Below are 25091 nucleotides of genomic sequence, written 5' to 3'. Positions count from 1 at the left end.
CAATTTTTTAATAGTTTTCTTTTTAATGTTGAGTTGTATGTGTTCTTCTTATATTTTGGATATTAACCCTTTATCAGATGTGTCATTTGCAAATATCTTCTGCCATTCAGTAGGTGGACTTTTCATTTCGTTTGCTGTGTGGAAGCATTTTCATTTGATGTAGCCCCACTTATTTTTGCTTTTGTTGCCTTTGGTTTTGGTGTCCAATCCAAAACATCACCAAGACCAATGTCAAAGGGGCTTACTGCCTATTTCCTCTTAGGATTTTTATGGTTTCAGATCAAGATTTCATCCATTTTGAGTTAATTTTTGTGTATGGTATAATATAGTGGTCCAGTTTCATTCATTTGTACTTGGCTATGCAGTTTTCCCGGCACCATTTAGTGAAGAGACTGTCCTTTCCATTCTTGTCTCCTTTGTTGTAAATTAATTGACCGTATGTGCATGGCTTTATTTCTGGGCTCTCTATTCTGTTCCATTGATCCATGTGTCTTTTTTTATGCCAATACCATACTGTTTTGATTGGTATAGCTTTGTAATATGGTTTGAAATCAGCAAGCGTGATGCTTCCATCTTTGTTCTCCTTTCTCAAGATTGCTTTGACTATTGAGAGTCTTCTATGGTTCCATACATATTTTAAGATTGTTTGTTCTATATCTGTGAAAAATGCCATTGGAATTTTGATAGGGATTGCATTGAATCTGGAGATTGCTTTGGGTAGTATGGGACATTTTAACAATATCAATTATTCTAATCTATGAGCAGAGAATATCTTTCCATTTATCAATATTTGTGTTGTCTTCAGTTTCTTTCATCAGCGTGTTACGGTTTTCAGTTTACAAGTCTTTCACCTCCTTGGTTAAATTGATTCCTAGGTATTTTATTCTTTTTGATGCAATTGTTTTCTTAATTTCTGTTTCTGATAATTTGTTATTAGTGTATGAAAATGCAATGAATTTTTGCATATTAATTTTGTATCCTACAACTGTACTGAATTTGTTGATTAGTTCTAATGGTTTTTTGGTGGAGTCTTTGGAGTTTTCTGTGTATAATATCATCTGCAAATAGTGACAGTTTTACCTCCTCCTTTCTGATTTGGATGCCTTTTATTTTTCTTTTCCATTTGCTGTGGCTTGGACTTCCAATACTATGTTGAATAAAAGTGGCACAAGTGACCATCCTTCTCTTGTTCCTGATCTTAGAGGAGAAGCATGTAGCTTTTCACTGTTGTGTAAGATGTTAGCTGTGGGCTTGTCATATATGGCCTCTATTATGCTGAGGATCATTCCTTCTTATACCCACTTTGTTGAGAGTTTTTAATCATGAACTGACGTTGAATTTTATAAAATGCTTTCTCTGGATCTGTGGAGATGATCATATGATTTTTATTCTTCAGTTTGTTAATGTGGTGTATTACATTGATTGATTTGTGGATGTTGAGCCATCCTTGCATCCCTGAAATAGATCCTATTTGATCATGGTGTATGATCCTTTTAATGTGTTGTTGAATTTGGTTTCCTAATAATATTTTGTTGAGGTTTTTGCATCTATGTTTATCTAACTCTGATTTTTGAAAGAGTCATCTTCTGTTATCTCTGTCCTTTCTTCTTCCTCTTTCACTCTTCTGTTGGGTTGGCCAAAAAGTTCATTTGGGTTTTTCTGTAACATCTCACAAAAACCTGAATCTCCTCCCTCTTGCGTCTCCCTCCCACCCTCCCTATCCCACCCCTCTAGGTGGTCACAAAGCACGAGCTGATCTCCCTGTGCTATGTGGCTGCTTCCCACTAGCTATCTATTTTACATTTGGTAGTATATATAAGTCCATGCCACTCTCTCACTTCGTCCCAGCTTACCCTTCCCCCTCCCCGTATCACAGAATTCTTTTAAAATGTTTGCTGATTCTTTTTTTATATATATTTTTATTTTTATTTTTGGCTGCATTGGGTCTTCATTGCTGCATGTGGGCTTTCTCCAGTTGTGGCGAGTGGGGGCTACTCATCGTCGTGGTACGTGGGCTTCTTATTGCGGTGGCTTCTGTTGTTGTGGAACATTGGCTCTAGGCGTGCAGGCTTCAGTAGTTGTGACTCGTGCGCTCTAAAGTGCAGGCTCAGTAGTTGTGGCACACGGGCTTAGTTGCTCCACGGCATGTGGGATCTTCCCGGACCAGGGCTCAAATCCATGTCCCCTGCATTGGCAGGCAGATTCTTAACCACTGCACCACCAGGGAAGCCTTATTTACTGATTCTTAGCTGTGTACTCATTTCAGTGTCCCAGGCTTCTGTTGGTCTGGCTGTCAGGGCTATATCTGTTTATGCTGGTTGCCCCTGAGTTTGTGGAGAAGGGAAGTGAAGTTCTTCTGGACTCCAGGGATCCCGTCTCCTGAGTATCTGCAGCTACTCAGGGCTGCCCCCACCCCCTTCAGCTCGCTTAAGTACCGTAGCCTTGGGGTAAAAGCTGCTGCCTTCCTCCTGCTCACAGGCATGGGAGGGCGCGACCAGCCGTACCCAACTCATCCATATATAGTTCCCCAGACAGGCAACCTCCTTGACAGGCCCAGGGCCCCTCCTGCTCCTCGCCTAGGTGACTGCTAAGCTGGGTACAGCCAGTTACCCTCCCACTTTGTATAGAACCGTCTCCTGTGTGCACTTTGGGCTCTGGTCTCCTTGATCCATGTGATCCCATCTGCACTCTAGCAAAGTGAGCACTCGGTGTTTGATCTTTTGGTTATTTCTTATTCTTTTTTTTTTTTTTCCGGTACGCGGGCCTCTCACTGTTGTGGCCTCTCCTGTTGCGGAGCACAGGCTCCGGACGCACAGGCTCAGCGGCCATGGCTCACGGGCCCAGCCACTCCGCGGCATGTGGGATCTTCCCGGACCGGGGCATGAACCCGTGTCCCCCGCATCGGCAGGCGGACTCTCAACCACTGCGCCACCAGGGAAGCCCTATTTCTTATTCTTATATTTCTTATTAAGCTAAGCCTGGTTAATAGAGGTCCACAGAGAGCCCCTTTTCCATCCATCTTATTTGGCCCAGAGTTTCCCCTTCCAGCCCTTCTCCTGGCCCCACCAAGAGCAAGAAGGCTAATACCCCTTCCTGTTCTCTCTCCAGCACAGCTCCACCAGCTGGAAGGGCTGACGACCATTGGCATCACCACCAACGGCATCAACCTAGCCCGGCTGCTGCCTCAGCTTCAGAAAGCTGGTCTCAGTACCATCAACATCAGCCTGGACACGCTGGTACCAGCCAAGTTTGAGTTCATCGTCCGCAGGAAAGGTGATCAGATGGGGTTCATGGTGGACGGTGACCCTCCCAGGCCCTCGTAGCTGGGGAGCTGTGGCTGGTGCAAGGGGCCTGGTCTCCCTCTCGGTGTCTGGGCTATAGCTAAGCCTAGGCATTTACACCTCACCCCTCAGTCTTGATAAAGGTCCCTCGTCTCTGTAGCCACACTCTTGGGGACATTTTGGGATCGGATGCTAATGAGCTGTGGTGACCAGCCTCCCCCTACCCTGCCCCCAGTTTGCCCAGGACTGAGAGGGTTTCAAGAACACAGGACATTCCGTTTTAAAACCAAGACAGTCCCTGACAAACGAAGACAAGTTGGTTACCCTATAGTGAGTTCTGAGGAAATGTGGGGCAGCCTGGGGTGAAAGCAGCTGCCCTGGGGTTCCAGGGACAGGGCCAGCACTGCCAGCTGAGGGTCCCCCAGCACCTAAGGATGCTCCCTGAGCCCATCCTGTTGTAAGCCTCTTCCTTCACCCACTGCAGCAAGCACACCCACAGCCTCCTCCTGCCAGGCTCCATCAGAGAGGGTGGCAGTGGGGAGTGGAGGGGCCCGAGCCCCGGGTCTCACTAGGCCAGCGCCCACCATCCGTGGGCCCCAGGTTGGGATGGGAGGTTCTGCACAGGCTCAGATGCCCTTTGATTTGGGGAGGATGGTGCACTACTGAGACCTCTCTGGAGGATCATAGAGATGCCAGGGAGACCCAGCTCTCCCTCTGCTTCTCTGGAAACAGCGTCCAGCTCTCAACCCCACCTCCTCTTTCCCCCCTCCCCCAGCGTGTGACTTCCTGTTTATATCTGGCAGTGTGCTGAGGAAATGCTTGGCGGGGGAGTGTCTTTGCCCTCTAAAGGCTGCTCCGGGCGCTGTGGAGGGGACAGACGCACAGGACACTGTCCTGCCTTACAGGCTACGAAGGGCCGAAAGGTGTGATGCCACGGAACCACCTTTGCTTGTCTTGTGCTGTCAGTTCAAGCACTTCAGAGCAGAAGAGAGGACTCTCTCTAGGGCTCTCTCTCCCAGCAGGGGGAGACTGGGAGGGCTTCAAGGAGGAGGCATTCATGCTGGCCCTTGAGGAACGGGGTGTTCAGATCAAGGGAGCTTACTCTGAGGAGGAATGTCAGTCGAGAACCGCAGGGGCTCTGAGGTGGGAAAGTGGAAGGTATAACCGTGAGCTTTACCCACAGAAGCCCCCGCCCCACTTCCCCATGCCCCCTGCCTCCTTGACTCCTTCCTGGAATGAAGATTGGAGACAGTAGATTCTGATGCCAGATCTGCCTTCCCATTCATATCCCTGTGTCCCCTGCCTCCTTTTGGAGGGAGAGGGCTTGACAGAAGAGAGAACTTCTAGATTATCCTAACGGCATCTGTATAAAAGCTGTACAGTCTTTCCTTTTTGCCGTCTCTTTCTGCTGTCTTACCCTGAAAATGCTTCAAGGAAACCGTGGAGGCTGGCTGGGGGTGGGGGTGGGGGAGGGGCTGGTATGCCGGAGGCGCTCACATGTTTGGATACATGAGTGAGCTGGGGTGGGGAGGAGAAGCCAGCCTGGGATCACATTTACTGCACTAACCACAGAGATAGGAGAGAGCCACGTGCACGGGAATCGCTCACCAGCCCTGGCCCAGCACCTACACTTGGTAGGTGCTCGGTGAGAATATGAAGAGTGGGTGAACAGAGGGACTGGTGAAGAGCAGGCGCCGGTAGGGAGTTGGGGATCCCGCCTTCTGTGCGAGACCCCCAGCTGAGCACTGCCTGTCTCTGGACCTCGGTTTCCTCGTCTGGACTATGAGAGGGTTCACCTAGATCAGGGTCCACGCACTACAGCCCACCAGCCAACTCCAGCCCCCTGCCTGGTTTGTTTTTCTTAACAGCCTTCGAGCCAAGAATGGATTTTGCAGATAACATTTGCAATGAATTTAATGATAGGGAACATTAACCATGAATACCAATTAAGCCACATATTTTCCCTGCAAAAAGAATTCCACTCTTTCATTCTATTCTAGAGTGGTGTTACAAATATTATACTCAATTATTACCATATTCTGAATTTAGTCAATAAAATCTTTATGATGTATATCTACATAATATCCTCAATTTTGCCTCTTGGCCTCCAGAGCCTGAAATATTTACTATCTGGTCCCCAGACTCGGCGGTCTCTGAGGTTCTTTGTGGCTCTGGTGCTTTCTATGGGTGTGAGGACGTGGGGGAGAGGAAGGCAGTGCCTGGACCCTGTTCCTCTCCCTCCCCACAGGCTTCCGCAAGGTCATGGAGGGCATCCACAAGGCCATTGAGCTGGGCTACAGTCCTGTGAAGGTGAGGACTTCCTGGCCCCAAGACAGGCCCCAGCCCTGGCCAGTGCACCTGCGGTGTACCCCTCACCACTTCCTGGCCCGCTCCATCCAGCCCTGCCCCCCACTCCCCACAAGGGAGGGGAGAAAACCAGTGACCCATGGAATCTTCCAACCCATGGAGAACTGGGGGAGGGACACAAGGAACGGGACCCTGGGTGGAGAGCCTAGGCAGGTGTCAGATCCCCGACAAGGGTCATCCCTGGAAAAGAACGCAGTGGGGATAGCCCTTGTGGTCCCCTTATCCCTGGACCAGGTGAACTGTGTGGTGATGCGAGGCCTGAACGAGGACGAACTCCTGGACTTCGTGGCCTTGACCGAGGGCCTTCCCCTGGACGTGCGCTTCATAGAGTACATGCCCTTTGACGGTCAGTGCCGCAGGGCGGGGTGGGTGGGGGAAGAGGAGGCCGGGCCTGTCGGCAGAGCTGGACCAGAGCCCTGCTGAGAGCACGGCGGGGGGCTCTCAAGAACCCTAGGAAAGGCTGAGGAGGGCAGACAAGGTCCGGCTGCCCCTGTGGGTGCTGCTGGCCCCGATACCTCTGTGTGTGTAGGAATTTCTCCGGGGATGATGGGGAGGGGCCTGGGCAGGCACCAGGGCTGCGATGGGGGTCGAAGGCTTCTCAGAGTGGGCGTGGTTGTGATTCCACCCACCCATTTCAGGCACCTTGGGCCTTCCTGGCCCGGTGGTGAACTGGTTCCTGGGCTGTGGGAGGGCGAACTTGAAGCCCCTGGGTCCCCGCAGCATGTGACTCAGTAGCTCCCACCCCCAATACAGGCAACAAGTGGAACTTCAAGAAGATGGTCAGCTACAAGGAGATGCTGGACACCCTCAGGCAGCAGTGGCCGGAGCTGGAGAAGCTGCCGGAGGAGGAATCCAGCACAGCCAAGGTTGGCGGGAGGGCAGGGATGGGGCCGGGAGAAAGGTGGTGCTTCCACCCTAAGACGGGAGAGCTGGCAGGGGCTGCTTTGGGGGTGGAGTCAGTGATGCAGGACAGTGCCTTTTAAGCAGGAAGTGTTACAGGGTCATCATAGCAGCCTTCCTGCTTCACTGATGCAGAAGCAGGCCCGACATGGGGCAGGGATTAAGGAACTTGTTGTAGGATGCACTGGACTGAGTGGTGGAGCGGGTGCTTGTCTGGCTCTTCCACGTGGCTGTCCCTGGCCGTGCTGCCTTCAGGTTCCTGCATCTTTAGTAGCCTTTGTTTTGGGCAGGCCAGGTGCAGGTGGAGAGCTCATGGGCTTCATACTGGAGTCTTCTGTTGTCCGAGGGCCTTGGGGGCTGCTTTCTTCAGGGCTCCTGGGGAGAGGGCCGAGAGGTAAGGGCTCTGATCTCAGGGAGAGAGCTGGCACTCAGCTTCCCATCCCCCTCCCCTCCACTGCTCACCCACAGACCTTTAAAATCCCTGGCTTCCGAGGCCGAGTCAGCTTCATCACGTCCATGTCTGAGCATTTCTGTGGGACCTGCAACCGCTTGCGAATCACAGCTGACGGGAACCTCAAGGTTAGTGTCCCCTTCCCCACGGGCACCCCTGTCCCCTCTGTGCTCTGTTTATGTCTTCCTGCCCGTGCTCCCTGATTGGAGGTGAGGCTAGCAGGGTACATGGGGTGATGGTGAGATAGTGTCAGATATGGGGGGATCGTGGGAGCAGCAGATCAAGGTGAACTCGTGGCTCCCATGGAACTGTCACCCTGGTTCCTTCCTTCCTTGGGTCCCTGGTTGATCAGGAGCCACTCTCCAGGACTCAGTGCTGTGGGAGGGCTGGGCGGGGATCGATGTGCCCTTTGCCCCCAGCCCCCACCCTGGTTGGCCCCTCCCACCAGGCCAGGGGTTCATTCCTGAGACCGGCATCCGTTACTCATATCTAATATCTCATCAGCACATGCTGTGCGTTCAGCCCTGGGGACAGCGGCGGGTGGAAGGGAGGCACGGACACGCCCATCTTCTGTGAGGCCACAGACTCCCTGTGAGACCAAACCAAGAGCTAATGGGTGGCAGCACGGGATTCTTCATCAAATGAGGGGCCGGACAGGCCTCTGGTGGTGATGCTGGAGAGAACGCACAGGGACCTCAGTGAGCCGTGGAGACTGGGCGGGGGGAGGCGGGAGGAGTGGGGTGGTGGTGGATGCGTTCGTCCTGCTTTGGCCAGGGCAGATTAAAGTCAGCTATGGGGAGGCCACCTCGTGGAGGGCTTGAGTGACCCCATGCAAGGTGCGGAGTGTGTCCTGTTGACAGGAGGACACTGGGCAGAGATTTTTTTTTGTTTTTTTTTTTTTGGCGGTACGCAGGCCTCTCACCGCTGTGGCCTCTCCCATTGCGGAGCACAAGCTCCGGATGCACAGGCTCAGCGGCCATGGCTCACGGGCCCAGCCGCTCCGCGGCATGTGGGATCTTCCCGGACCGGGGCACGAACCTGTGTCCCCTGCATCAGCAGGCGGACTCTCAACCACTGCGCCACCAGGGAAGCCCTGGGCAGAGTTTTTATACAAGGTGGGGAGGCAGGATCCCTGATTCATGTTGTAGGAAGAATAACTCCCAGGTTGAATTTGGAAATAGAAAGACAGTTAGATGGCCACTTCGTGATGTTCCAGATATGTAAGAGTTAAGGTGAAGGTGGGAAGGAGGAGTGAAAGCACTCGGAGCTGCAGGTGTGGGTGGAGAGAGAGGCCCCCGGCTGTCTGGCCAGCTCTGGGACCTGCTTGGGATCGGGGGTGAGGGTGCTGGTGGGTGGGTTTGGACCGTCAGGCTGGACACCCGATAGGAACTGTGCAGCAGGTTGTTATAAAGCGAGGGGGTTTCCTGGGCTGGAGGCACAGGACTGAGTAGACGGTCGGTGATAACTGTGTCAGTCAGTCCCCTCCACCCCCCTGCGGGAAGTGGAGGGAGGATTCTAAGGAGAATGTGAGGAAGAGGCTGTTTATAGCGCAGGGTTAAGGGGGCCTGTAAGGGCACTGGATGAGCAGCAGCAAACTGCTGTCCCACTCCTGGGTGGAAGGGGCAGGGAAGGAGTTGTTGTCACTGGGCTCCCAGGAGAGCTGGAGCGGTCGCCCGGCTGGGGCTGTGATTGTGGACGGAAGCACCACTGCCGAGAGGTGCCCGGCCTTTCTCTGCTCTCACCCTCTGACCTCCCATCAGCCACACCCAGGAGGAAGCCAGCAGGAGGGGGGCTCTTGTTGCAGAGAAGGGCAGAGAGTGGAACCTGGGGGCTGGTGGGGAGCGAGGAAGGGGGACTGACCAGCACGGGGAAGTGGGTGTGTCTTCCACTTAGATCTCGTTCATATCTTCTCTGATGGTCTCTGCTTGTCAAACGTGCTTCTATGCCCACAGCACCCTGTACAGGGCTGACACTTGGTAGGTGCTTTGTGGGGCTTCATGGGAGGAAGTAGGTGTGCCACTTTCTGGGACTGCCCCATCCACCCCGAGCCCCCCAGAGCTCCCAGCCTCTCCCAGAATCAGGGGAGCATTGAGTCAAGTTGGAATGACCTCAGGATGCCATCTCCACCAGCCCTCTGCTGTTCAGCCCCCAGTCAGGGACCACAAACCAGAGCAGAGGCAGGCGGGCAGGGTCCAGGAGCAAAGGGACTGGAAGAGGCTGGAGGGGAAATGGGTGCACCTGCCAGGTCTGGAGGGGGCTGCCAGGACTCAGCTCCCGCTGACTGGGGTCCGTTCTCATGGCAATGAAGAGGCCTTTCCATGGAATGTCTCACGAGAACTTGTGGATCTAGATTTTGATGTGCTATACCTGTTGGCAGTTATTTGGTTTTTTTCAAGTACGTGCCACGCGCTGAAGGAAACATGACCGGAAGTCAGGTGCAGGCCTTGGGGTGTCTGCTTTTGCCTCCTGCCCTTCCAACCCCTCCGACTCCTCCATCTAGCACCTTCGGCCCCTCATTGCAGGAAGACCTGCTTTGAGTATGACCAGCCACGGGAGGCCTTCATGCCCAGCCCAGGGGGGCTCCAAGGATGGGGGCCAAGGCTCAGGATGAGGGGGGCCTGTTGGCCTCACCCGCAGTGTGACCTCTCCAGGTCTGCCTCTTTGGGAACTCAGAGGTATCTCTACGGGATCACCTGCGGGCGGGGGCCTCTGAGGAGGAGCTGCTGAGCATCATTGGGGCTGCCGTGGGCAGGAAGAAGCGGCAGCATGCAGGTAAGCGGGCGGGGAGGCCAGGCTGCGTGGTGAGGGGGCCGTTGTCAGCAGGAGGGAGGTCTGTAGTGAGCCAGTGGCACTCAGTGTGGTCCGTGCTCTCCATCACTTCTGCTGGACCTCTAGACTTGGGGTGCGGTGATGCTTCTCCTTCCCAGGGGAAGTTGGCAGAGCAGAGCCTGCACAGGACGGGGGACCCCACATTCTCTCGGGCTGTTTCATTGGATGGTGGAGAAAGAGGGGTGTCACTGCCCCTCTCTCATCCCTGACAGGGAGGGCAGGGTCCTGGCATCCAAAAACTGTCATGGGCTCCATCATGGGAGACCTTGCAGTGTACGGCGGGGGTTTTTTGTCGGGGTGCGGTAGGTGAGTGCGTGTCCACGGGGCTGTCATACCGCTGTGTCCATCATCCGTTTCAGTGAACTCTTTTCCCTGCCCTCTTTCTCTCCCCGCCCTCTTTCTCTCCCCGCTTCCCTCTCCATCCTCTCCCTCCCCATCCTTCCCTCGCCCCAGGCATGTTCAGTATTGCCCAGATGAAGAACCGGCCCATGATCCTCATCGGTGGGTGACCCATCAGTACGTAACCACTCACCCTTGTCACGGGGGGATCCCGTGGGGCGGGGCCCCTGCTGTAGGCGCCCCCCACCCTGATCCTGCACTTCATCCTGAGGTTCTCATCCTTCACCTTTTCCTACCCCTCCAAGCCTTTACTGTGGCTTTTCTTCCCTTCCCTGTCTCCCTCTTACTGCACAAGCCACAGAAACCATCGGTCTGTCTCACCAGAAATCAGGTTGGGGGGTCCTCCAGGTTTATGATCGCTATGTTAGTTGTCCCCTGAAAATGGAGCTTCTGGGTAAGACAGAGATCTTGTCCTCGGCTTTAGAATCTCCCAGCTTGGATACAGTCACAGGCGTCCCTTCCCTTCTGTCCTGTGGGTCAATTCACGCACGTGTCCGGACCATTAGTGCCCGTTGGTCCTTGTGTTGTTACGCTTCTGTGTGGGCAGCGCTTAGGCAGCAAGCTAGGAGTGCTACTCAGCTTTCTAGGGAGGACACAGCCAGGATCTCAACTGCCTAATTCCTTAACTCCCGGGAACTTATGTGCCCAGGGCGTCTCTTATGTGCATAGGATGCTTCAAACAGAAACACCTTTTTATTGAGCCATATGTGGTCTCTAACCCTGGGGAACTAGCTGGTCCACACAGAGCTTTGGGGATGCTGTTATCCCTCTGGCACATGCCCAGGCTAGAGCAGGGGAGGCCTCGCCCCCTTGGCCACAGCCAGGTCTGGGCCCCTGAATTGTGCCCTAAGCAAGAGAAAGCAGTGAGAACAACCAGGGGAAGGGATTCTTTTCTCCAGCACTTGGAGCAGAGTGAGCCCTGAGGCATGTGGGCTGGAGTGGGCCAGAGACAGCCCAGGGACCACACCAGCCACCCAGAGAAGGAAGGTTGGCTCACCACAAAATGCCATCGGGAAGAAAACTGTATCACCTCTCTTCTGCTGTCACCTCCACCATCCTCATCCTCTTGTGTTGGGCCTTGACCCATGCTGACACGCCTTGATGGCAAGGAGTGGGGGATGCCTTGATAATTGTACCTCTGACACTGACAAGGTAGGGGGGCCAGAGCATGACGGAAAGCTGGAAGTTGGGAGGCCTAATTGCTTCAGAAGGAATAATACTCTCAAGGATATAGAGTAACTAAAGTGGGCTGATCTCTGTAAAACCAAGAGTTGCCTAGAACGGGGCCTCTTAGACTTGCACGTGCCTGTGAATCCCTTAGGGATCTTGTTATTTCAGATTCGGATTCGGGAGGTCCGGGCTGCATCTCTTAACAGTCCCCAGGTGGTGCTGGTGCTGCCGGTCCCTGGACCTCCCTTTGAGTAACAAGAGCCTACAAGGTCCCCGAGGCCCCTGGGACCATTCGAATCAGCCTGTTGCTTTGTGCATGCTTCTGATCTGCTTGAGACGCTGTTTAGATAGATTAAATATTTACCTTAGTATGTTGTCTATAAACTGTATGATTTCTATTAGCCCTTCCCGGAGAATGTGAAGATGAGAGTAACTAATTGGTAATTCAGGCTGAGGCCTCGCTATCGTTTTAAGAAAATGAAGGGACGGAGCAGTCATCTGATCGAGGCTTCGGTCTTCAGACCTTAGGTGTTTCTTAGGAGAACTTGGGCAACAGGAACGTTGTGAGGAGGGGAGCCCAGGTGGGAGCACCCACAGACCCCCCTGCAGGGCAGGCAGAGCCTGCGGGACCCTTGTCCTGTGTACCTCCTGGTGAGGGGGGCTGCACGCTTTTATTCCGGGGGCCCCTCTCTGTGTATCGTCTCTCTCTCTCCTTGCTGTGCTCTTCGCCCCTCATTCCGCTTTCCCCAGCGTGAAAGGGAGAACTCGAGGTTTGGTGGGGAGAGGCTTGGGGAGGGAGGTGGGGAAAAGACCTACCTTTTGGACTGAGTCTTTCTTCTCTTTCCTTCTTCCTTCCAGAGTTATTTTTGATGTGCCAAGATTCCCCACCAGCCACTCCCAGCATCTCCTTCAGGGACTCCCTCCATGTTCAGGGTCTGAGACACAGAGTGAGTTTCTCCAGCCAGACGGTGACTTTGTGGAAAGGGGGCTGGCTCGCCCAGATCCCTCTCCTCGCCCAGCGGTGCCTGGGGTCTGGCCTCCCTCAGAGACATTACGGTTCCCACCTCGACTCAGATGCCAACCCAAAGTGCCTTAGCCCAGAGCCCCGGGCTCCTGCCACCCCGTCAGGACCTCTGCCCACCTCAGACCAACTGACCCACGTGGACAGGGAAGGACAGGCGGCTATGGTAGACGTGGGTGGGAAACCAGACACAGAGCGGGTGGCCGTGGCCTCAGCCGTGGTCCTCCTGGGGCCCGTGGCCTACAAGCTCGTCCAGGAGAACCAGCTAAAGAAGGGAGACGCCCTGGTGGTGGCCCAGCTGGCAGGCATCCAGGCGGCCAAGCTGACCAGCCAGCTGATCCCCCTGTGCCACCACGTGGCCCTGAGCCACATCCAGGTGCAGCTGGAATTGGACAGCACGCGCCACGCCGTGGTGGTCCGGGCGTCTTGCCGGGCTCGGGGCCCCACTGGGGTGGAGATGGAGGCCCTGACCTCTGCTGCCGTGGCCGCCCTCACCCTGTATGACATGTGCAAGGCCGTCAGCAGGGACATCGTGTTGGCGGAGATCAAGCTCGTCAGCAAGACCGGGGGTCAGCGGGGGGACTTCCATCGGACGTAGAGCTCCTGCCCTCTCTCACCCCTGGCCCAGCGAGGTCAAGAGATGGGATGTGATTTCAGCCGAGGGAAAGATGTCAAGTTCCTTTCACCCCGTCACCAGTTACTTTCAACCGGTAGGAACCCCAGGTCAGCCCACCCCTCTACTGCTCGATGACCTACACTGACCTGCGAGGTTTCCTTTCTTCCGAGAGGAAACCAGCAGGCCCATCAGCCTTCCCGGACCCTAACTAAGGTCGTGGGAGGGGGCTGGCCGCAGTGAGCAAGGCTAGATAACCCCAAAGTCACACTGAGTGACTTGTGGATTCTCTCCAACGGTCGAGCCCATAACCTCCCCTTCTCTCTTGGGTTTTCTCTTCTCCTTCCTTCCCCGGGAGGGAACCAAGGGCTCCTAAGCAGGAGCCTCGTGGGCCGCAGCCCTGAGGCCTCCTGACCAAGCACACCTCCCACACCTGCCCCGCGCACGGCCTTTCCACCTGCACCCCTTCGTCCTGGGACACCAGGGGAGGAGGAGTGATGGAGCTTGCCTTCACCCGCACGGTGCACAAAATAAAGCCACGATGCCCATTTTGGGGATGCAAGAATGAGGACTGTGTCTGTGCCAAGGGCACCGAGCCGCTGTGATGGCAGGCCCACCCCTCAACCCGACACCCCCTGGGGGAAGAGGAGCAGGAGAGACGCTGGAAAAGCAAAGGGGAGCGTTCTCCGCGCACCCCCGCCGGCCCTGGGGGAGAAGGTAGGAGTGGAGTCGGAGGCCCGGAGATGCAGCACCTCCAGTAGCACTGTCAGGTAGGGGTGTCCGAAGCTCATCCCGTCGCCGGCTGGTAGAGGTCAGGGGGTGCAGTTGGAGGCTCCTGGTTTTCACAACCCCAAACGCTGGACGCACTTGCTGGGTTCTCTCAATGTGGGTAGGTGTCTCTAGTTCTAGCCTCAGTCCCCCCACTCTGCGGGCCCCCCACCTGCCTTTCCTCTGGCCCTGCACCCAGGTGTGCTGGCAAATGTTTAGCTCTTGGAAAAGAAAAAAGAAAAAAAGGCCAATTTCCATGGTCTAAGTCCTCCCACCTTGGCCGATTTCAAGCTACCGTACGACGTGAGCTGGCTTGTGGAGTTCCTGAGGATGTAACAGGGCTCGTAGAGCTGGTTGGGTCTGCTTCCAACACACCATGGGCTGTGCCGCTCCCCAGCACGCCTCACGTCCCCGTGTGGGAAGAAGGCACAAGTTTCAAGGCAGGTTAGGTAGGGGTGGCACGGATTTAATATTTTTTAGTATTACAATATATTCTTATAAAAAAAGGTGCAGGCGAAAAGGACGCTGCAGACTTTGTACATTAGCCTCATTTGTCGTCTGAAACAGCTGGTGAGAACAGCCTTGGCGTGGAGGTGGTAGAGGTGGTGGTGGTGGGGTGGTCACGGCTCCCCCAGAGGGTGGAAAGGGGATGGGGTTGGGGAAGAGCCTGGACCAGATCCTTCCCCATCCACCCGGAGAATTTTCTCCTCCCGCCGCCCTAAACACGCCTCCCTTCCCTCACAGGGGAGGGGGAGCAGATGTCGCTGCTGAGAAGGGGACAGGTTGCATCAGATTAACTGAATTTTTACATTGTACACAAAATTAGCTGGAGAAGTGAACCCAAAGGTGGCAGGAAGGGCACCTGGCAACGACCAAAGGAACAAATACAACAGGCGTCAACATTGAGCACATCAGAGACCACCTCGGCCGTCTCCAAGGCACCAGCACTTCTTGCTGAGTCAGCCGTGATGGTCTGTGGTCCAAGGCACTGTTGGCGATCTGGCTACAGTGGCGTCTGGTGTCAGAGCCACTGGCCAGATGTAGAAAAATAATAAATAGAGAAAGCAAAATCTTTAGAGGTGAGAAGCCTGAGCCCTGGAACAATCCATATACGTGTCCTCTGTAAACAGTTAAACCAAACTGTGCTTTTCTGTGGATCCAACATGTCTCGAACGTCTTCCATATTCCTTCTTCCCTGGTGCGTATCCAGCCTTCCACGGTGGGTGGGAATGCCGGGGTTTGGGCAGGCCTGTTGGCTAGACGTGGAGCCCTCCCTATTCCCGGTCCCAGTGGGTGAGGTGGACCTCGGCCCGGCCAGTCTGGGGGAGGACCCTGCGAGGTCCCACCATAGCCTTCCCATTGTCCCAACACCGGCTTCTTCCAGCGGGGGCTTGTGGGTATCACACAGCTCTGCAGCCACTCTTCCTGGTAAGCCTTCACCTTCCCCTCACCTGGACTTCAGGATGGCTGCTTCACACCGGTCCCGACCAGGCTTACACTTGCTCAGTCCCCCCCCCGCCCTTGAACCAACACACATGTTGGGCTCAGCAACCCTGTGTTTCTTCCCCTGCAGCTACTATGGTCCCACCCCCAGAAAAGATAGGCAGCTGAAGAGTGGGCCCAGCCCACCAGTCTGTCCACTGGCAATAACCCTGAGCTGGAGGAGGAGGTCAGAAGGTGAGAAACATAAAAGGGAAGGGCAGGGAGCCTGTGGATGTGGGGTTGCAGGGAGGGTCAGGCAGGCCTCACAGACACAGAGGATGAGGGGTTAACTCTGGAGGGTTGGAAATGTATTCAAAATGAGCCTTGATGGAGTTCAGCTCACCTCTGTCCTTTTAGAAAAATTTGTGTAGATACCAGCCATCATCCTGTCCCACAAGGACAGCTCCTGGTGGACAGAATGAAGGTGAGAATGGACAGGAGAACCAGAATGAAAGTTGGCTGAACCAAGTCGGGTCCCGGAGCTGGGGCGGGTGGGACCCCCTCAGCTTTCCACCCCTGCCTGCTCTGGGCACCCCCCCATCTGAATGCCCCTGAGGAGGTCCCCTTACTCCCTTAGAGGTGGTATGTAACTGCAGAGGGCAGCTCTTGCCCTTGGAGCCCTTGGAGCCCTTGGAACCGATGCCCCAGGGCCAACCTCAGCCAGACAAACGCAGTTGGAAGTGTCTCCTGCAGGCTGGACAGAGCAGGAGGTCACTGTGCCTTCTGCTCAGCAGCAGATGTCAGAGGAGTACGGGGTCCGAGTAATGTTCAGTGGTAACCTAGGCGCTCTGGGTGGAGCTGGCCGTTCAGGTGCTGCCCTCTGGAACCCCTAGCCAACGTTTGAGGTCACTGTCTCGCTTCAAGACAATGGTCAGGTTGTACAGGGTGGGGGTGGGGAAGGAGAGTTTCATTCCAGGGTCCCTGTACCCAACATACGAGGTGTGGTGATGAATGGGGTCTTCTTTCTTGAAGCCCTTCCCTTACCAGATCCATCAAGTACCTGATAGTGAGCCCTAGTCGTGAGAATCCAAACGTGAGTTTTCTGGGATTCTGGATTAGTATAGGATAGAGATGGCAGGAGGGAAGGGAGAGAGACTTAAGGCATGCAGGAGAGGGGCCAGAGGCTCGTGATGTAGGAAACAGGCACCGTCACCCTGTCCTGATGACTTGGTCCCTGCATCAGCCTCCCAGCATCTTTTTTTTTTTTTTTTCCTGGAACACATCTAGCTAGCATATGTCATGCCTCTTCCTTTCAATAGGAAACTTCGCCCCAGATCAACATTCCATTAAGCCTACTCTTGAGAGATGGGAGCCTGGATGCCCCCGCCCATTACTCCCCACGGCACATGAAATCTGGACAAGGTCCGTGGACCTCTCTCCAGGCTAGATACGGAACAGCTCTGTGCCAACATTCGGGTGTCCATGCTGGGGGTTAGGGAGCAGGGCCGGCCAGGGATGGCCAAGTCCGCCTCAGAGAGAGACCCCTGGGGCCAGGGTGCAGGAAGAACAATGGGAAGAGGAGATGAGGGGAGCCCCTTCAGGTGGGGAGACACCGGGTCCTGCCACGCAGCCCCGCCCCCAGGACCCAGCCCAGGGCTCTAAATCCAGCACCGAATTGTGTAAGTATCACTAGCACGGCCTCCTCCACTCCGCCGCCCTGGGCCCATCCCTGTCTCCCAGCCTCCCCCTGCGGCCAGTCCCCAGGTCAATAATTTAGCCTGTTTATGGCCCGCTCCCGGGTGGCTTCCAGGGCCTGGCTCCCTGACCGCTTGCGGCTGCGTTTGAGTTTGCACAAGTCCTTGTCGAAAACTTCGCCCGAGCGCAGGGCGGACACCAGGTCATCAAACTCGCCGCCCTCATCCAGCGTGCTGCCCGCGTGCACCTTCCGCTGGCGCTGCCACCGCTCCCGCTCCCGCTGCTCCTTCAGCTGGAGGGGCGAGGAGGGCGGGTGAGAGGCCGCGGCCCAGCACATCCACCGCGGTCCAGGTCACAGACACCTGCCCTCCTTCGCGGGTTGACGCCTGGGCTGGGCTGGGTCTACCAACGGGCCCCACTTTCCTCCTTGCTAGGGCACCCTGAGCCTCCCGCCGCCCACGGCGCTCTCCACTCCCTCAGCCTCGCTCAGGCCCAGGACCCGGCAGCACCCTCACCATGGCCTCCATGCGCGCCCGTCGTTCCTCCTCCTCCTTCCTTCTCCGCATGGCCTCCAGGTCCTGCCGGGCCTCCGAGAAGGCCTGCAGGAAGGTGTCGAAGATGCCGAAGAATTCATCCGGCTGCATCTTGCTGTCCTGCTCCCCGAAGTGCATCAGGGCCTTGGAGAACTGTTGAAGACAAGGGTTGGTGGAGAGTCCCCCCCCGAGCCTGGTGGGCAGTTGAGTTCCAGCCAGAGCAGAGCTCATCCAGGTGCGGGGGGCTTGGGAGGCAGGGCTAGAGAGGGGAGGCCCCTCCCCGCACTGTCATCAGGGTAAGGACAAGGCTGAAGGAAGGAAAGGCTTGAGGCTGACACCTGGGGAGGTGGGAGACCCAGGCTGGCTGACAGAGGCTGCCCAGAGTGACCTCTGGGTCTGTTAGGGTGTAGGTACAGGACCAGGAGCTGCAGACCTTGGGAAGCACTTCCTAAGGTCAGGACCAAAAGGATGTCAGATCATCTAGTTATCAGGTAGTTATTTAACCCCTCTGTGCCTCGGTTTCTTCATCTGTAAAATGGGGATAATAATAGGACCTACTTTATCGTGTTGGGGGGTGTTAAATGAGTTAGTGATGCAGAGTGCTAGCTACATGCCTGGCACTATTACTGAGAGCCACCATCTCTAATTCAACCTACTGGAAACACTCTAAGAAAGCCCTCACTACTCCAAGTGTGCTCCCTGGACCAGCGGCATGGGTGTTTCCCGGGAGCTGGTTAGAAAGGCTGAATCTCAGGCTCCACCGCCGACCTCCTGAATGAGGACCCACATCTCAATAAGACTCCCACAGTTGGGGTCCAGAGGCGTGTCAGAGCGCAAAGCAGGAAGAGGCACAGCAACCGAGAGCAAAGCTATAGGGTCCGGAGTCAGGCTCCTAACCCAGCTCTGTCTGTCACAGCTGGGCAACCCTGGGCAAGTTACTTAACGTCTGTGGATCTCAGTGCCCGTATCTGTGGAATGGGATAATAGCCTTTCAACAAACCCAGAAGGTAGATGGTGAGACAGAGGATGGAAAACACTTAATGGGGCGCCTGACATCTGGTCAATGGGCTATGCACTTTGCAACAGCGTTGCTGTCGCTTTTCTCGTAGGAGTGAGGAAACCCTTTCTCCTCAAAGCTCTGTGCCTCTGGGTGTGTCCCTTCTGGGCCACCTGTGGTAGGACCGGTGAAGACAGAGAGGGGTGGGGGTGGGGGTGGGGTCAGCCTGGGGGCTTGGGGCGCCCTTACCTTGGCCCTGGCTTCATTGAGCTGGTCCTCCAGCTCTGAGAAGCTGAAGCTGGAGACTGTGATGAAGTCGCTCATGACTGGGACAAACCTGTCATTCGGATCCCACGCCTGGCGTTTCTGATATTCCAGCTCCTGAGGAGGGAAAGCCAAGTGCTGGTCAGACCAGTGCCAGGACAAGAGTCAGGAATGCTGGGACTCACCCCATCCTCCACCATCCTTGCCAATCGCAGGACACTGGGCCTGCCTTTGGAAGAGGGAACACCCTGAGTCTCAAATTCTAAGGGTGGCAAAGATTGTGAGTTATCAACCAGTCCCCCCTGCCTCTATCCTTCCCTGGCCCCCACTGCCGTATTCCTTTCTCTAGATCCTGCTACCCAGAGCGTGGTCTGGGAACAGCAGCGTGAAATTTTAAGAAACAGGCTCTCAGGCCCCACTCAGAATTAGAATCTGCATTTTAACAAGACCCTTGGGTGATCTGTGTGCCGATTAAAGTGTGAGATGCATTTCCAAATCTCCCAGTTGATGCGATGCTGCTGGTCCATGGACCACAGACCACATTTTGGGTAGCACGTCAAAGGGCTATAAATTAGAAAGCAGCCCCCTGCCCCGTCCCCACACCACCATAATGGCAACAAAAGGTTCCTTCTCATACTTCTTTCTCTAAGCCCATTATCCCCTTAGCCGCCTCCCCACATACGCCCAGTGAAGATGAGAAGGCTCTCTAGTTCCTAGAGGGAAACAAAGGAGCGGGCCACGTCCACACTGGGCTAGAGACAGTATCATCTGAGAAGCCCTTAGATCAGGAATAGTAGAGATCTGGGTCTCCAGCAAAAAAAAAAAAAGTATAGCCCCTGGGTCCTCTACTGGCCCAGGGAGGAGGTGAAGAGACTGAGGAAAGAACTTCTGGGGACAGTGGTTCCCAGTGTCACACTAGGTGTTACCTGCCCTAAGTCAGCTTCCAAGGCATGCAGATCCTCTCGCATCGATTTGAATCAATCTTAAACATGTGGCAGATTTCCCATTCACTCCACTCCACTGTGCAGTGATAGGCTACAGGCTCAGATGGATGTCCCCTCTTCAGGAGTCTAAATTTAAGCCTTGGGTAATTCAGTTATCCTTTCCTGAGCACTCACTCTATGCTACAGGTTGTACCTGCTGTGCCAGCTCTTCTGTCACCCCAGCCAGAAGCTTTGGGTCACAGAGATGCATCAGACAGCGTCTGCGTCTGGGGGGGCGGGGGAGTCCGCCCAGTGACAGGCAGCAAACACAGCATGGGCAGCATCCCCTCAAACCCAGGCAGGCATAGATGATGTACTCACCACCTCGACTGCTCTGAGGCCCCTCCTGAGGTTGCCCACCTCCTTCTCCAGCTCTGCCAGGCTATGGGGGGTGGGGGGACACAGAGCGAGGGAGAGGAGCTGGGGTTAGTACAGGCCAGAGCAAACCCCAATGGCTTTGGGAGTCAGTGCACCCAGGTTCCAGCCCTGCTTTGGCTATTAACATGTTGCCCTGGGAAATCACCTCCCCTCTGTGCTCTGTCTATGCTTCTATAAAATAACGGGTGAAACTTATGTCCTATAGACCCTTCCAGATCGGAAATGTCATGCTGCATATTGGGAGGTTTCCAACACATGGCCTCTGGCTTGGATTTATTTTTATTACCATCAGGTAATGCTCATAAGCTCTTAACATGGTATCTTGCATGCAGTATGCCTTTGATGTGTATTAGGTATTTACCTCTGCGTTTCTGCTTCTATTGGAGATGCTTCTATCAGCCTATATATGTTCAGGTCTGACTTCTCGCCTGTAGCAGATGCCCCTGGGGCCTGCCACCCCACCCCTGCCATCTCCTTGGACCATCCGTTGTAGTGGACAGCCCTGACTTCCAACCACTGAGCACTTTTTCTGCAGGGCCAGAACACTACTGCCCGCCTCCAACCAGTGAGTGACAGGAGATGGTAGATGATGCCCATCTTACCCCTTGTGGGGATAATGGAGCGAGTGTCCTACACTGTCTCCCACACTCTGCAGGTAGGATTAAGCTCTGATTGCCTGCAGTGGTAAGTGGCTTAACAACAACCCCATTGCCGGCATTCTCCCCATCCCTGTCGCAATTCCCCACTCCCCACTTTGTTTCCTGAGAGAATCTCTGAAATGAGGATTTGAGAGCCAAGAGTGTCGGGTTTCCCTGGTGGCGCAGTGGTTGAGAGTCTGCCTGCCAATGCAGGGGACACGGGTTCATGCCCCGGTCCGGGAAGATGCCACATGCCGCGGAGCGGCTGGGCCCGTGAGCCATGGCCGCTGAGCCTGCGCGTCCGGAGCCTGTGCTCCGCAACGGGAGGGGCCACAGCAGTGAGAGGCCCGCGAGTGTCTTTCGTTGGGTTCTCCCAGAGCAAACCCTGAGATGCTGTTCATTCTGGGCCAGCTCAGAGTAGCCCCGAAGGAGAAAGTTTAGATGAGAGAGGGCGGGATCACGGGGAGAAGGAAGCCTCAAGAGGACCCCTTACTTGACTTTGGCGGCTTCTGGAAGGTGCTGCAGCTCAGAGGGCATGTTCAGGATGTCAGGGAAATGCTTCTCCAGGATCATGATCAGATAATGGAGCAGAGAGATGTTTCTGTGGGTGAAAGTCGGGTCAGGGGTACGGGGCCAAGGGAATTGGGAACGAGGGTCCGGCGGAAACTAGGGTGAGGTGTTAGGGGGAAGTTGTGGCATATTTTGGGAGGGTAACAGGGAGGAGGGGAGAGGCCAGGGTGGGGCGAGACGGAGGCTCCAGAAGCCGGCAGGTCCCACCTGTCGATGCTGGACTTGGTGTCGGCAATCTTGTTGAGGCTGGCCACCCGGAACCCGTAGGCGCTCCCACGCTGCCCTTTGTTCATGAAGTTGCCGATGGCCAGGACGACCTCTAGCATCTGAGCTAGACGCTTGCTGCGGATCAGCTCCCGGGAGGCCAGCAGGATGGCTGGGGGAGGAGGGACAGGTGAGAGCCCCACATACACCAGGCCCTTGAACCCTAGGATGATGCCACCACAAAGTCCAGAAAAGGCGCCGTTAAGTGTCAGCTTCAGAGGGGCAGAGGCTATGCCCACAGCCCAGCAGACGATCTTCTCCACATCTACCCGCCTCCAGGGGAAGCAAACTTGCCAAAAGCCAATTCACCAAATAACCCTCTCTCAAAATGTGCCAACTCTTCCTAAGACTATATTAGAGAATGTATCATCTTCCCTTGCATATATTTAAAGACTCTTAACATATTCTTTCTGTGGATATATGCAAGAATATAATACTTTGGGCTTCCCTGGTGGCGCAGCGGTTGAGAATCCACCTGCCAATACAGGGGATACGGGTTCGAGCCCTGGTTTGGGAAGATCCCACATGCTGTAGAGCAACTAAGCCCATGCACCGCAACGACTGAGCCTGCACTCTAGAGCCCGCGAGCCACACCTACTGAGCCTGTGTGCCACAACTACTGGAGCCTAGAGCCCATGTTCCGCAACAAGAGAAGCCACTGCAGTGAGAAGCCCTCGCTCGCTGCAACTAGAGAAAGCCCGCACACAGCAACGAAGACCCACGCAGCCAAAAATAAATAAATAAATTAAAAAAAAAAGAATACTTTTACTTTTCTAAACCTAGTGATTAAAATTTTTAATTTCAGCATTTTACATACTATGGGACTGTTTCTGCCTTTTTTGAAGTGCTGAATTTTGTTGATTATTTTGGAAAGAAAAAAATCCCTGTCAATTAAATTATAACATCATCAATTGCAGTATTTTCATATTTTTGTTTTATAAGATAATGGTGTGCTTTGCAGTTGATGGTGTCTTAGATTTGATTAAATAGGTTACTAGACAGCCTATTGAATATCATTTAAAAGAATTTTCCAACCTTTAGGCACTTAAAAATTTCCCTCCAATTCCTTAAATGATACCTTTCTTGGAAATACAAACTAAGGCTAACAGTAACCAAAACTTCAGTGTTTCATTCTGATGTGGGTACCCTGGCCCTTCCTCAGTTATTCTGTATTTAATGGTGGATGTGCAGAATTAGGATACAAATCCTACACTGAAAATTTGGCTGCCAGTTATAGAATATGATTTTGGATTATTAAATGTGGTGAGAAGATCAAACCATTGTATTATGATCTTTGGCTTCTGCCAAATTGAACATTCCTTAAGATGCTGCTATGAAGATTAAATGCAAACCATTTGACTAAAAGTTTGCAAAACTCTTCAAAAGCAGTTAAAGTAAGTAACTGTAAAAAAAAAAAAAAAAAAAGCTGTAAAAAAATGAGTAAGAGGTAAGGTTGGTCAGTGGCTGCTAAACTCAAACATCTGCCTATTCTGTGACCTAACCGTGGCAATACTCTTGATGAATAATTGAATGGTTTCTAGTTTGTGATTTTAAAAAATTCCATCGAGATTGGTTAAGTAAATTATGGTATATTCATACAATGGAATAAAACGCAGCACTGAAAATAAATAACCCACCGCTCCCTGTAATAATAATAGGGATAACTTACAACATAATGCTGAACAGAAGACCAGCATAAAATTATTTATACTATGTTATTCCATTTATAGAAAGTTCAAGATAGACAAACCTTCAGAGGATTTGGAGGAAGTAATGTTTGAGAGGGGGACATGAAGAAGGGCTCTGGGGGACTGGAAACGTGCCATTTCTTGACCTGCATGTTGATCACACAGGTGCATTCACTTTTGGATGATTCATCAATTAGGACTCTTAGGATTTGTGTACTTTTCTATGTGCATATTTCAATAACAAGGTTTTGTTTTGTTTTGTTTTTAAGTAAACTACTTCAGAGTTTCCGGCAACGCATATTGGTTGGGATAGTTTTTCTAAGGTTGATATGCTGCTATTTGAAAAATCTGCAGAGCAATCCTAAAAATGCTAAAATGTTGGCAAAACAGAAACTGACAAGAGTTCAAAGGGAATCAGTGTAAATGGGAAAATTCCCATATGCAATGCAGACATTTTAGATATAGTCATAATAATATATTCATGAATATATTCATAAGAATGTTTACATGTGAAGCCATATTCATCTTGACTATACTCAGTGCATTTGTTCATAATGAGCATGGGTAAGTTTGGTATATTCAGCAATGAACATATTCATAAGAAGAATATATTCAAGAATATGCTCATGAATATATTCATAGAAGAATTGGTAAATTTGTCAGATTTGATGAATTGGCTTTTGGCAAATTGACCCAGAGGCCCTGCCTGGGGAGGGAGGGATGCTGGGGACAGGGGCCAACAGCTCATCAACCAGCTGGGATAGGCCAAATCTTAGCTCTTCCAGGAATATTTCCTAGGAGAACTGGAGGGAGAAGCATGGACCCCAACCCCTGCATGATCCTCACCTCTCTGCCCCCAGTCAAGCCCACTGACCTGATTCTGTCAAATACCACTTCAGCCACCTGCTCCCAAGTCTGGGACAGAAGAGACCTCCAGACCATTCTAGAACAGTAGCCATGGCCATAGCAGAGCGACTGTTACTTTCCTCAGCAGGCTTTGCCACCCCAAACACGTCTCACTCTGCTTAGCTCGATATTAAAGGGAAGCTCTTTCCTGAGCGTACACTGATGACCCCTTAGGGAGAATTTAGGAGTGAGCTCCTAGGAGCAGGAAATTATCTGAGAATAAAGCTACCTGGTGGCTAAACTGCTCTAGTTCCACAGATCCAAATGACAGGCGATTGCTCACATTTGCTCCACTGACCCAAGATACACAAATAGTTGAACACATGCCTTGGGCTGAACCCCTTTATCTGTGCCCCATGCCCCATGCCCCAAAGGCAGTCAGCAGCAGGACAAAGAAAGCTGTGTGAAAGTAAGGACTTACCCATCACCCGAGAAGGAGGTGCCTTCAGACCTGCAGAGTCACTGTTGAACCCTTTCCTTCCCCCTCAGACACGTTATCTATGATCACACAGCCTGCGGACCCCTTGTTGCGTGCATGCACGTGTGTGTGTGTCCGTCCAGATTACAGAAAACGTCTGCCTCTAACCCTGCCACGCTCCACCTTACCCCAGGAATCCTCCTGAAGCAGCTCATCAAAACTCCAGGAAGGACCATTCTCTGGCCTGGGCCTCCCAGGGAGTGCAGGCAGCTTGGTGTCCAGCAGAGGGGGCCCATGCTCTGCTCTGCCCCCAGCCTGCCCCGCAGCATCCTGGACACTGGCTCTCTCATTCCAATCTGCTGATCCTCTTCTTACCACAGATGAGCCTCACAGCCTCTCCTGCTTCTTCCCTCTGGGGTCCTCACGGCTGCCCACCCTCCTGACCACCTGCCTTTCCCCCCAGCTCCCTGTGCCTCCGTCCTCTGCCATCCCCAGGCAGTTCCAGGAACATGCCCTCTGGGAAGTACTACGGGACA

The 25091-nt window shown here is 53.6% G+C and overlaps 2 protein-coding genes across 6 annotated transcripts in view; one reads left to right on the top strand and one right to left on the bottom strand.

The window, feature by feature from the left end:
* Positions 1-13560, top strand: part of MOCS1 (molybdenum cofactor synthesis 1) — a gene marked incomplete at its 5' end in the record, with an annotated part of 35859 nt that extends 22299 nt beyond the window's left edge. Inside the window, 8 exons of one of the 2 annotated variants that reach the window (XM_079713963.1) lie at positions 3109-3273; positions 5530-5591; positions 5883-5994; positions 6402-6514; positions 7017-7127; positions 9651-9771; positions 10282-10329; positions 12256-13560. In XM_079713963.1, coding sequence (XP_079570089.1) covers positions 3109-3273; positions 5530-5591; positions 5883-5994; positions 6402-6514; positions 7017-7127; positions 9651-9771; positions 10282-10329; positions 12256-13016 — 1493 coding nt within the window. In that variant the 3' untranslated portion in view covers positions 13017-13560. The remainder of the gene's footprint in view (positions 1-3108; positions 3274-5529; positions 5592-5882; positions 5995-6401; positions 6515-7016; positions 7128-9650; positions 9772-10281; positions 10330-12255) is intronic. The other variant, XM_079713964.1, reaches the window with a different exon arrangement.
* A 2528-nt stretch (positions 13561-16088) lies between these two features.
* DAAM2 (dishevelled associated activator of morphogenesis 2) overlaps positions 16089-25091 on the bottom strand; it is a gene marked incomplete at its 5' end in the record, with an annotated part of 45916 nt that continues 36913 nt past the window's right edge. For 3 of the 4 annotated variants that reach the window (XM_079712114.1, XM_079712113.1, XM_079712115.1), the window contains 6 exons: positions 16089-17208; positions 17432-17602; positions 18696-18827; positions 20015-20075; positions 21203-21310; positions 21487-21655. In XM_079712114.1, coding sequence (XP_079568240.1) covers positions 16987-17208; positions 17432-17602; positions 18696-18827; positions 20015-20075; positions 21203-21310; positions 21487-21655 — 863 coding nt within the window. In that variant the 3' untranslated portion in view covers positions 16089-16986. The remainder of the gene's footprint in view (positions 17209-17431; positions 17603-18695; positions 18828-20014; positions 20076-21202; positions 21311-21486; positions 21656-25091) is intronic. The other variant, XM_079712116.1, reaches the window with a different exon arrangement.

The sequence above is a fragment of the Hyperoodon ampullatus genome (assembly GCF_949752795.1).
Source record: "Hyperoodon ampullatus genome assembly, chromosome: 10".
Lineage (NCBI taxonomy): Eukaryota > Metazoa > Chordata > Mammalia > Artiodactyla > Ziphiidae > Hyperoodon > Hyperoodon ampullatus.
The sequence above is the reverse complement of the archived record's forward strand: the minus strand, read 5'-3'. Positions and strand labels throughout refer to the sequence as shown.